The following is a 13302-nucleotide window of genomic DNA, read 5'->3' on the forward strand; positions in this document are numbered from 1 at the left end:
TAATGTGTCGTATCAACACTAATTATAGTATTGCTTACAATTAAAAAAATAAAAAATAAAAAATTATTGTAACATGCGGTGCTCATGTGACACACTAACCGAATTTGTCTACCTTTCTAACAGTAGATACCAATTTTATTTTATTTTTGCTTATCCTAGACTCAGAGATTAATCAATCACTTTTAAAACACATCAAATCGCATGGACCAAAAAATACATTTATCCTAATATCTTGGAAGGATGGGCATGCTAGGGCATTGGTCTAGGTTCTAGTCCCCAACTTCATTATTCATAGATGCACAATAACCGAAATACGTATTCATAGAAATACAAATTGAGTATAGGGAATAGAATGAGTCAAACAATATATAGATTTATTTTCTTTCATCTAACAGTTTGTATAAATATTTCCAGTTAACAATGAACCTTAAATATAATGATTCACATTTCGCCCTAAATAAAAATGCCTCGTAGCATGTAATCCACCCCGGAAGGCAGCAGCACCAATTCGTGTCTGAACCGACGATTCCAGGTGATCGAGGATACTCTCGGCTCTTTACGATCATATGGTGCTTTCCTACGCAAGGGAAAAGTGTCCGTCCAGTCGCACGAGAATTGCCTCTTTCATACAGTATTGCAGCCTAATGCCTTGATTGTCTTTCTACGCCACATTGCGGTCTCGGGATTAAATCTCAACTCCCACGTAGGCCAGTAGTGCAAATCCTGCTTCAATGTTAGTACCCGAGGCTTCCCATTCAGGTGGACTGTCCTCACACGAACGAACTCCCCGTGTTCTAATTCCTGAATTACGTTAAGAGGAGATCATCATAAATAAGCATATCACTTGGTACACATGCAAACACATAGTTTAGCATAAAATTAGATTCTCATCCAAAATCTGAAACCTCAAAGAAATCTTCTTATTTTATTTCTGTTCTTCATGTTTGGCATTTAATAAACTACAAACATTGTACAGAGGCACATGAATGCTCACACGAGTGTGCCACGCGCACGCACACATGCATATATTGAAATAGAGCAGGGGAGGGAGCTGGCGGATATACCTTTGTCACATTAACAAAAGCCTCTAAATCAGGAGTCGGTTTTCCATTAATCTCAACTATCCACTGAAGTGCATACAGACCATACCTATGCACTGGACTGCCATGGCACCACCTGGTAAATTTGACAAAGTTATGATCCATTGTTAGTTGAAACTTTACAAGGGAAAGTACTAAAGTTTATTAAAGTGTAAAAGAGTAGGAGAGGCGATTAGCCAGGCTTGGCTCCGGTTCGGTCAACAGTGGAAGTTGGCGTTTTGTGATGTTTGACAGGCATTAGGCTGAACACTTAACTACTAAATTAGCATTTTTAAAACTTTTGTGGGTGTCAAACATTTCTATACAACATCCAGAAACAAGCAGTTTGCAAACACTTGGTCGAGCTACTTCTTAGTGAGAATGCCAACAGAATAGCTATCGTGTATTAAAATTAAATATCCTTCACATCACTGCCAACATTCTAAATGTTTGCTGTTATCTCCATATCAACAAAAGCATAAGATATTTGTAATGAGCAAATCTCATACCTCGCCACATACACACCATGACCTTCTTCAGGAAGAAATCCAAGAGCACGTACTGCTGGGTGAGGATCCTGAACAATACACCCGCACCAATTTATCACACGAGTTGTGCCAATCCCATCCCGAACATCTGTCCCCACAAGAATATCAATTTCACGTCCCTGGCAGACCACACAGATGAAATTATTAATAATGATTCATTCAATGCTCCTTATATAAGGACTCAGTGCACAATAATATGAAGCAGACAAGTATACCTACGCAATACCTTCTTCAAACCCTGCTCCTAACTAAATGAGAAAATAAAAAATGGGAATCTACATGGAACATATTATTTGCTTACCTGCCGAAAAATGGTCAAGTTAAGCTTTCCATCAGTGTTATCACATTTGTCTAATGCTTGGCAAGCAGTTTCTATGTCATGGAAACATGTAACTGGCTCTTTGTCGATTGCCAAGACCATGTCTCCTTGTTCCAGTAAAGTTTCAGCTTGGGATCCAGCCAAACAACCTTTCACTCGTAAAACCTGTCGTCTAATTGGATCTTTCTTGACAAGAGCCTACACGGAACATTCACCAATTACTAATTATAAAATAGGGATATTGGTATTACTATAATATTCATCTAAGAAAGAAAGGAAATAAGGACACCAAAGTAACATGATAAAAAATAACTTATCACAACAGGCGCACCATTCCAATATCTAAACCTGGCAACATCAACGATATTTAGCCATAACAATACATAAAGTGAAACACAAGTTAATACGCAAGATATGTTAAACTGGTCACATAAATGCACTTATAAGGCTTTGGCATTGATAGACCAAGAAAAAGCTATTCATTTTGCATCCTCAGATCTGTTTCCATTCTTTTATACATGTTCTTATGTTCTCTCATTCCAATTCTGCTAGGCCTCCACACAACACCGCAAAGTTGATTTTTTCAGTGTACCTTCAAGTAAAGCAGACAACTATATCCAAGAGAAAGAAAAAAAAAATTCACAAGCCCAAACAAGTAAAGAACCATTTTGTGACTTGTGATCGGAATAGAATACACTCGAGGATGATTCACTTCACCCATTAAAGAAGAAAATTATCTAGACAACACACCCATTATCTATGACATCTAACCTAGAAATAGAAATTAACCAAACAATCATGCATAAGCTTCAATAGCTGCTAAAAAAATCCTCCGAGACTCCATTGACCATAGTATAACATGTCCATGTGCCTTCACTTTTCTGTTTTGAAGAGTGAATATAATTAGACTCCTAACTTTCAAGTTTTAATTACTCATTTACCAAAGATTAATTAAAACTATAATGATAATCAAACTATGACCAGTAAAATCAAGTTTGAAATTATTAGAGTCCACACTTCTTGCAGACCATGTTACTTATACTTAACAAAGAAACGTCATTTCTATTGAAACCTCCCAAAATTATTGAACGTTTTTAATATTCTATTACTAAATTCCGCAATATAGGATACTTCATCTACACCTATATGTTTTAGGAACCATAATATTAGAATCAATATCAGATTCTTCTTCACATTAAACTAGAATAAGCCATTATGGACTCAAAATAAAAAGAGAAACAAATAAACAAACCATTTTCCTTATCACTTAAGTTTAAATCAAAGAGAAATGCATTCACATTGCATACTAAAAGAAGAAAAAAGAAATGATAAACTATTTGCTTAGGATGAATACGTACTTGCACCCAATCATCGCTCAGTCCAAAACTCCGGGCCTTTGAAAGCAATGTAGGATAAAGTTCAACCTCTAAAATTCTAACAAGTGGCATCGGCCTTCTGACACCATTTATGAGAAGAGGTGGCCCCTTTGCACCAGATATGATTTTGTCAAGCACTTGGCTGATTGTAGATATTGGGATTCCTCTGACAAATTGATGATCCTCAGACGTATTGCAGCCAAATTTCAGCTGAAATCAGTAATTTATGCATCAGAGTAATGCTATAATGAAGCACATCAGAAGAAGCAATTTTACAATGGAAACCTGAGTTGAAAAGCTTCCCCATATAGCTTGGACCCTTCCATGCTCATCAGTTAACGCCCCGGAAAATGTACTTCCAAAATCTGAGATACAGAGAAAGGTAAGACATCAGAAATGCAACAAAGTCAACATCTGGACAAATAATATCTACTTTAAAAACAGAGTGAACTTGCCAGTATCAAGCTCGATGACTTCCATGTTGGTTGCCCTATATCGTGGACAATCAGCTGAGCCAATATTCAATGCAGCACATGGATTGGTCACAATGGATTTTCTGGATGTCGCTTGCAGGCTTCTACTTAACCCCACGAGATACACCGAGTCGCCACGACGTAATGCAGGCTCTGTCTCAAAAGTATAAGCATGAAAATCCTTCTTGTATATGCATATCTTAGGTAAAACAACCGTCAATGGACTTAGAAATTAGTAAAAGTAAAATTATTAATTGCACACATGGAAGAAGACCAGCTTTATGTTTGCTAAAACATGGGTAGTGATGCAAAAGTGTGACGCGGCAAAAATATTGACTTTTTTTGGAATATGGAATCTGACCAATTCACCATAAATTAAACAAATGGAAATTGAGGAAATAATGTGAAAAGTCAAGCCTACCAGGAAGTAGCTCAGCAGCCCGAACAACGGAGAAACCAGAATCTCCTAGAGCAGACGGGTCATATGCGACAAGAGCGTAATTGTGAACAGGGTGGAGAAAAACAACCTATAAAGAAACTGAAAAACTTAAGCAGAATAATAAACAATGTTTTTCAAGATTGACTGACATCTAAAAAATTTACCTCCCCAGGAATTTCAATTGGAAAAGCAGCAAAAGACAGCATCACATCGGATGAAGATATTGCAACTGTGTTCTTATCAACCGCCACAAGTCCCATGCTTTGAGAATGATAAATAATGACACCAGTCCCAAAAAAATGTTGTGAATGGACGCCATCAAGCATACATGATGGTGGCACATGGACCTGCAAGTATAAAGACCATCTTATTAACAACATGTAAGCCCTAGAAAGAAACACTTCCCTAACAAGAAAGCAGTAAGCCATCCATGCCACCATGTTCTACCCATTGAATATATATATATATATAAAACAAAAAACTAAAACCATGGAAGAGTGACTCTAGAATCAAAATTACCAAATATAGTAGTAACAAAGATGGAAAAGGTGCTTCAAAACCAAAAGACGAGAGAGAGAGAGAGAAAAAAAGGCCTCCTGTCCCAATAGATTTCTATCTGATGTGATCCAAATAATGACACCCCACATTCCTGATATAACCAACTAAACAAGTGAACCTATGACTTTACCCACACCGCATTCTTGTGTGTGTTGGTTGTGGAGTGGGTGGGGGTTGGGGGGAGGCATCATTTGGCCCAAAGATCACAGACTCCCTGAATTGGAGGGGCCTCATCTGTGACATACCTAAATGCCAATATGTCTTGCACACAGTTATTAGATACCAAATTGGTGTTTGACATCACAGGAAAGTACAAGTTAGCGACTTTACTTTCAAACGGAATTATTAAGATTAATATTTTTAGGGATGATTTTAAACTTGCTTTACTTATGATAATGACATTTGTATAAAATATGTTCACACTTGCATGAAAAATGATCCTCTTCCTAGAAAATTCCGGATAATTAAACATAAAAGGGCCAAATTGAAACACTCATAAAACTAAAAAAGTAACATTACTTCAATTCAAAGTCCAAGGATTAATTGATGGGAATCATGAGCAAGGTTGGAGGGTAAAGTGTACAAACCTTTAAAGCTTAACGTCATGAGAATAAAGCGAAAGGGGCACCAGAAACTAGATGGGTAAAAATCCACTAGGCGATTTGATGCGAAACCACAAATAACAAAACATAGAAAAGGATAAATCGGCTACTTCAAGGGAGCCTTGACCTCCAAAACACAGAAAACTGTATTCTAAAATGATAATCAACTCCATACTTTTCTTATTAATAGTTCCCCTTTAAATAGAGAAACAACATACTACCGATTACATAAGAGACCAATTGGGTCTTGACTTTTAAGACTATGACGACTCTAATAAGGAATAGATCTCTAATTGCTCTCTCGAAGTAGCCGATTTATCATTTTCTATACTTTGTTACTAGTGGGTTCGCATCACGATTCGACAAAATTAGGCAGTTGATTGAAGACAACAATGATTTTATAAGATAATTACCTCAAACATTACAAGAGTGGGCTCTATCACACGTTCAGAAAAAGAAGCATTAGCTGTGGTTGCTGTTGCACCTTGAAAATCTCTTAAGACAGCATTTTGCAGAGTGTTAGAATCCTCCAACTTAACTTCTCTGGTATCAAGCAAGGAACAATCAGCAACAATATTTGTGTTAGCAGACAATTCATCTTCCACTCTTCGTTTCTTTGTCCCAACAGAGTCATCCCGAGGTCGTGTTTCATCACAAGTATCTTCACAATTTGTTTCCATACTGGTAACACCATCAGTCAACTCCTGGTTGTTACTCTGATGTAAGTCTTCCATACCATTAGCCTCACCACTCACTGAAAACATCTGGACTGCCAGACTCCCAGCATCATTAATACAAGAGGATAGTAGAAGGGAGTCAGGTTGAAAAGCAGGCTTTGCCATCCAAAGACCAGTACTATCAACACGAGTGTATATTTGCGGAGGTGCATACCATTCATGCCGATCAATCGTGACAAGTACAGACTACAGTCACAAAAAAGTCAGAATAGTCAGTAGAAACTACAAGGGGAGGGTGGGCCAAAAAAGTTCCTAATTAAATTATACCAAAGAGGGGGGGGGGGGGGGGGGGGGGGGAGAGAATAAATGTCATACCAACAACGAATACAAAGTACATAGCACAGAGCATACAACAGAAGACCCAAGGAAGGACAATTAGTTCCTCTCATGCTTACAAGTGCCATCGTATCAACCAAGACTTGTATGGATAAAAGAGTCGGTGCATCTATGTGCTAAAATCAATGGCAATGCATCTTTTCAACTATCCACTTTAATCATAGAAGGTTAACGACGCCACTAGGCCTCTACAGGTCCATTCACTTGGTTCATTTTAGACAAGTAAACCATCAAATCGAGACCAGAGCCACACTAGATGAAAGAACCGATAGGCCCCATAGGCCCATGAATATTGTCCTCTGTTAGTTGAACAATAGTAGTTGGAGTAAACCAAACAAGAAATCAGTACTAAGTATCAATTCACCGATGTGATAAAAGATCAATAAACTGTATTAACTAATCATCACATACCTTCCTCCGGTGACGATCCATGTAACTTATATACTCCAATGGCACTCGAGCACCCCTAGAGAGCTTGAATAGAATTGCAATTAGTTCCTCAAGACATGATATTTCTTCACCAGCAAATTTTTTAATGATGGCATGGCGAGGAACTCCTGCTCTAAAGAGCATATATCTGCAATAGGTAAAATAATAGCTCCATTATATTAAAATGGCCTACAGTGTCAAAGTACTGAAAGCAAACACATATTTATCCAATTTTTCAATACGATTGAATTGCATACCCATACTGTAACACAAACTCAGGATTATTGGCATGAAAGTTAGTGCCACAAGTTCAAAATGCCTTATTGAGAGTCTTGACAACTCAGGCACAATTTAGCTGGCCACTCTTTCAACTCATTCTACACTAGTATGTGAATGGACAGAAAACTTTGTTATGAAGATCATAAAAAACAGCGGCAAATTAAGTTTTAGGGAACTCCAAATAATTACAATATCGAACCTTATGCTATCAAAACTTCTAAAGAAATGGACGGAAGGGTTTTAAGAAAGAAATAGTACAGTACAACAGATGCTGAAGAACATTATCATGATGGAATGGTGCTCTATGTGTAAGACTTCTGGAGAATCCATTGACCATTTGTTTCTGCATTGTATGGTGGCTATTGAAACCCCACAATACTTGTTTATTACAGTGACCCACTCAGGGAACCATTGAATAATGATATCAGGGAGCATATCTTCTCCCAATATTAATTAGGGAGAACAATCAATCTAGTCTTAAATTATATATTTGACAAAAATAGAAATACAAAGTACAAAAGATCAACATAAATTTACAGATTGTAAGTGACAATAGATGAATACGCCAAACCAACTAGTAACATAAATCTTCATACAAAACTCATTTTCCGTGATGTGCACCTGCTGGATTGAGAGATGTGGCTTGGGTTAGCTGGGTCCTTCCTTCTAACTTACTTTGTTAGATGGCCTTGCCATGTTCTGTTTCCACCAATTTAATAGTTGGCCAAAAACATGGCACTGACTATCAATGATAATACACGTTGCAAAAAGGGAAACAATAAATATTGTTTGGAATAAATGGCTTGCTTAACGGAGGAGGCTACATCTCTGTCTATGAATCTACTTGTTGGAACTATATCTATCAAGGCTTTCAATTTTGTTCGCCTTTTTAGGAGGTTCAATTGTTAGGTGTAATCATGTATTTGTGAAAACATATGAAAAAAAAAAAAAATTGAGTCCATTGCCCAACCATAATTCTTGAAGCTGTTGACCCTTGACTGCAGGTAGCTGGAAAATCCAAGGGTGCCAGTTCAAAGGATTGGGCTTTCTAGAAATGCCGTTTTTAATTCTTTATAAGACTTTCTTCTACATTGTGTAATAGTTTATCTCATTTTTGGCAATAAAAATTTGCGTTACTTACCAAAAGAACGTGTAAATCTTCATACTAGATATAAATAAACTTACCCTGGTTCCGTAACATATACAAGGCCACAGTGGAAACGGAAATTTCTGGCCTGCATCAAGTAAATATAAATTAGTTATAATGTCTGCTATGATAATAAGAATTACATAAAATACATAGCTAGCAGAAAGCAGCATTGACCATACTACAATTTAACAAAGCTAAGTTCAACAGGTTTGGCTTCACACTAATTGAAGGTCAGATTCAATTTTTCTTTTCCTTTTTTGAGTAATCAAAATTTCATTAAAAGCGTAAGGTGCCCCCAGGTACACAGGAAGTATACAAGAAAGGCCACCTAGCTAGAAAGAACAAAAAATTCATGATAGTTAATCAACAAAGGAGAAAAAAAAGCGGTCCAAATATATGTAGTGTTGAAAAACAAAGACTTAATCTCCTCCAAAATCCTCTCACGATCCTCAAAGCTTCTATATTCATTTTCCTCCATAAATACCAAAAAAGGCACGAATGCACCATCTTCCACATAGCAGCCGGCAGTCCACCAACAAGCATACAAGTCGACTACTCGTCTAGCTATAACCCAAGATAGCCCAAATCGACTGAGAAAACATTCCAAATGGCACAAACAACCTCACAATGAAGAAAAATATGATCCACCGACTCCCCATTTCTTTTGCACATATAACACCTATCAACCACAATGACGAGCTGCTTCCAAAGATTGTCCATAGTAAAGATCTTTCCTAAGGCCGCCGACCAAACAAAAAAGCCCACCCTCAAAGGGACCTTAGTCCGCCAAACACTCTCAAAAATAAAAATAAAAAGAAGAAACTAATGTAACAACTGAAGCATACTCTCTTCATTCAAGAAAGGTTTGAACTAATAGCATTCCAAAAAGTAGTAAAAACCTCCGCCTGATCTGATCACATGCAAAAAATACCGCAGTACCCCGAATGAAGCAAGTGCTACAGGGAAAGAGGGAACTTGCTTAGCAGCTTTATAAAATTACATTTCCTAAGTCTCAAACTGAAGCATGCCATGCATGAAATTCACATCCAATCAGTCAAACTGTCGCATCAACTGAGAGTCTCTTGAGCAGCCGAGAATCTTATGTCAAAAGGACTAACGACGATGAAGGAAAGAGCAGGATTTTTAGCACAATAAGTAAATAATATGGAGGATAAAAAGTGCCACTCTTAAGAAGCAAGCAATAATTACAAATCGCAGCCTACCTGTTGATAGGAAAGAGGGTGTATCACTGCGCCACTTACTTCTAAGAAGTAATCAGGAGTTATTGAATGTAAATCCTGAACCTGAGTTATATAAAGAAGATATTAAATTTTGCAATAATAAGATAAAGTAAAATGGAGAAATAATAGAAAGCTCAGAATATAACCAAGTAGACAGTACATATAAAACAAATTGTATCGGTAAAATCTAATATGCCATTGAAGGTGGGAGCTAGCACAGAAAAAGGATGGGCATCCATAGAGTGGGTGATCCAATGGCCAGCCCAGAAAAACCAAAAATCTTGGAGCTTGAGCCTGAGGTTTTAGGCTTTAGGCAAAGGTTGGGTGCTTTTTCTTAGCTCGAGCTTGACTATCAGTGGCCTGGCCCAGCCCAAAAGTTTTTACTTGTACTGGTGAGATTTGAACCTAAGAAACTTAACTTTCTTAACCTTAACAACTTGAGCTACAATTTTTTTTTGATAAGTAAGAAACTTTCATTAAAAAAGCGTAAAGCGCCCCTATTACACAGGAAGTATACACAGAAGCGACCCAGCTAGCCCACATGAAAAACCCATAAGAAACTACATACCCACAACACCCAAAACCCACATGAAACCCAAGATACAATAGAAACCCTCCAACAAACACCCAAGATACAAAGTAACCCCCATAATAAAACAAAACCCAATAGAACCCCCCATCCAACACCCAAGATACAAAGTAATCTCCTATAAAACAATAAAACCCAAGATTCAAAAGAAACCCCCCATCAAACACCCAAGATACAAAAGAACCCCCCTCCTTTTTATTTGTTAAAAAGGAGGAAATTAGGGCATTGTTTGGAAAAATTTTACAAAACTCTTTCGCTTTTCAAACTAAAAACTCTTCTCAAATATCAATTATCCAAATGGGTTTCCAACTATGACTCTCACCACTAATACACTTTTTAAAATAAGCCACAAAATTCTTTTCAAAATGCAAACCACTTCTCAAAAAATAAAGCACAACACATTTTAAAAACAACCAAACACATGCTCATTTTTCAGGTGTGGAGTCTGCCTAATTACATATAATTTTTTTTAAATACATATTAAAAAAAAAAAACTGATCGTGGCTGCCGAAACCGTCTGGCAGCGCGGTCGCCACCAGATCTGTTTGGCGGTCTCGCGATGGCCACCAGATCTGTTTGGAGGCCCCGCGGTGGCCACCACCAAATCTGAGAAGCGGATACCACAGCGGCTGCCAATCTGTCTAGCAACCTCCACAGGGGGTGGCAGCCACCAGCCATGGAGGCCAGCTGTGATAGGCCTAATTTTATGTTTTTACTTTTTTTCTTTTATTTTTTAGAAAAACACTTATCAGTTTTTTGTTTTTCAGAAACACTTTTCAACAATTTTACCAAACAAATTTTCTTTTGTGACCCCACATACAACATTATTTCAAATGTGACCCCCACCAAAACACTTCTCAATTTTCACATTTTTCAGAACATTTTTCAAAACCCAAAGCACTTCTCAAAACTTTGCCAAACCAACCCTAATTTTTTCAAAAACAAGTTAACTTGGCATTTGAAAAGATGTTAAATAGCTGGCCAAGACCTGGGACCACCACTTCTCTCTAAGGCCAGGCCTAGGCTGCCAATATCTGGCCCAATAATTTAGCTATCAACATATGGTATTGGTTCAGCAGCCGTGGCCTCCACCCTTCATCAAGGAGAGGGAAACAATACAAGTTTATTTCATTTCCTGAGATTATTACACGCAAAACAACCATAATAAAGTTCAGCCTTTAAAAGCCATGTGATGTATCAGTATGGAAATCAATGATGCTAGTTTCAGTGTTTCATCAACCACTCCCCCTCAAACAAAAACGAAATATATATATATATATACATGCAGACTTTTTCTTGCAACCAAGGAAAAAAAAGATTAAGAAAATAATTATAGTAGCTTATCTTTAAGTAATAGCTCAGGAAGGATTTTATATTATCTAATTAGTTTAACATTGATAGAGTCAATTTGCAAAATTTTAATTCTCTCTTGTTTTTTTCAATCTGCCAGGCTTCGCCTTTGAGCCCTTGCTAAGGGATCTAAACCGCGTCTATGAACAATGCAAAGGACCTAATTTTGAAGTCATATTTGCAAAACTGACCCTTGGGTCCATAGTTTTTAGCAGTCAACTCCATTTGGATTGCATCACTTATTCATGCCACTGTAGCCCCTAAATAATTAACAAGCTTCATTTGTCACTTACTACAGCTACTGCTAGGTGCCGCTGTAAGACCTACAATCCTATATGGGTCAAGAATTTCATAGACCAACACATAGAATGGCTACAACGAAGTTTTTAAAATCAATATCAGCATGCAGATAATGGTTTCCAAGTGAGTCTCACCAGGATCAAGTTCATTATTTCTCACAGCAAGCTATGTACCAGAATACCTTAGTACACTTTTCTCTAGAGAAAGTAAAAGGCAGTAACCAAAGGTTACTTGAACATTAGCAAAACAAAAAAAACCAAATAAAGTAACTCTTACCACCAAGTTGACAGTCAATGATGTCCCACCCCTTTCAGTTTGTAATTCAATGTTCTGGTTCACACTATCATCAAGCAAAGTCTCCAACTTTAAGAATTGAGTAATTACCTGCATTAGGATTTGCATGCATTAAACCAACTCAAGCAAGAAATAGCTCAACAGTAGTAGAAAACAATATCTATATTATATTCTTCTACAAACTAAGGCATGATTATTCAAGGTTATTTAAACTTTGTTACAAGATGAATAATGTCCAAATGATGTTGCACGACTCCACACTTAGATTGTAGCCAAATGCATATGGTCAACTTCCACATGAGCAAATAAAGCAGTACAGATGTCCAATGAGTGTGGAAAAAATATAGAAAAAAGAGAATATTGGGGCTTGTTAGAAATCTGCTCTTTCAATTATCTCCATCACCAAAAGGATAAAAATAAATAAAAATAAATAACAAACAATTAACAACACACTTCTTCAGAAAGTTATCTTGTAAGTAGCCTCCCCCCCCCCCCAACAACAACAAAAAAAAATCAAAATGGCATTCTCTACCGGGCTTGGGAAAAAATAATATCACCAGAAACATTATGTTTCCAAAATTTCATCTTCTTCCATAAGAACTACTGTAAGCCTTTTTTTATAAGTCAACTAGTGGTGCTTTTTCGAAATGAATGTTATTTAACAGAGCAGCCAACAAAATAGTCCAGCAATTACAATACATGATTAAAATCATACACAATAGCTCACTGCAATAAATCAATGAAGTCAGGAGTAAATCAAGGCAAAACTTACTTCCCCATTCACACGAACAAGCACATCTCCTGGCTCCAAATGCTTATGAGCCGGGCCACCAGGCACCTGAAATAAGTCCAATACCAAATGGGTCAAAATTCACAGAACATTACCTTTACAATACTAAGGGTACGTTCGGTATACAAAATAAACCCCTGAAATGAAGTTTGTTTTTTATTCTTAGGAATATTCTTATTCCACAGGAATAGCTATTCCTTTCCTGTGGGATAGCATATCGATTAATCTTCCCGAAAAAACCCTCAACAGAGAATGATTGATATCTCTCTCTCTCTCTCTCACACACACACACACACACAAATCATGGACAATTCTGGGATTGTTGTTGAAGCTGAAACTGGGAAAGATAGATGCTTTGTTACATTGAGTACAGGTCCGCTAAGCCTCTTGTCACTAGCTGAAATAACAAAAAC

At 37.2% G+C, this 13302-nt stretch overlaps 1 protein-coding gene across 1 annotated transcript in view; it reads right to left on the bottom strand.

Annotated features, from left to right (window-relative positions):
- Positions 1-353: 353 nt before the first annotated feature.
- LOC133859360 (protease Do-like 7) overlaps positions 354-13302 on the bottom strand; it is a 30112-nt gene continuing 17163 nt past the window's right edge. The window contains exons 10-24 of the mRNA XM_062294748.1: positions 12872-12937; positions 12082-12189; positions 9549-9629; positions 8361-8410; positions 6879-7044; positions 5808-6317; positions 4399-4581; positions 4217-4322; positions 3778-3948; positions 3608-3687; positions 3305-3532; positions 1929-2144; positions 1589-1746; positions 1065-1176; positions 354-801 (exon numbers count right to left, since the gene is read on the bottom strand). Coding sequence (XP_062150732.1) covers positions 625-801; positions 1065-1176; positions 1589-1746; positions 1929-2144; positions 3305-3532; positions 3608-3687; positions 3778-3948; positions 4217-4322; positions 4399-4581; positions 5808-6317; positions 6879-7044; positions 8361-8410; positions 9549-9629; positions 12082-12189; positions 12872-12937 — 2412 coding nt within the window. The 3' untranslated portion in view covers positions 354-624. The remainder of the gene's footprint in view (positions 802-1064; positions 1177-1588; positions 1747-1928; positions 2145-3304; positions 3533-3607; positions 3688-3777; positions 3949-4216; positions 4323-4398; positions 4582-5807; positions 6318-6878; positions 7045-8360; positions 8411-9548; positions 9630-12081; positions 12190-12871; positions 12938-13302) is intronic.

The sequence above is a fragment of the Alnus glutinosa genome, chromosome 2, assembly GCF_958979055.1.
Source record: "Alnus glutinosa chromosome 2, dhAlnGlut1.1, whole genome shotgun sequence".
In the NCBI taxonomy this organism is placed as follows: domain Eukaryota; kingdom Viridiplantae; phylum Streptophyta; class Magnoliopsida; order Fagales; family Betulaceae; genus Alnus; species Alnus glutinosa.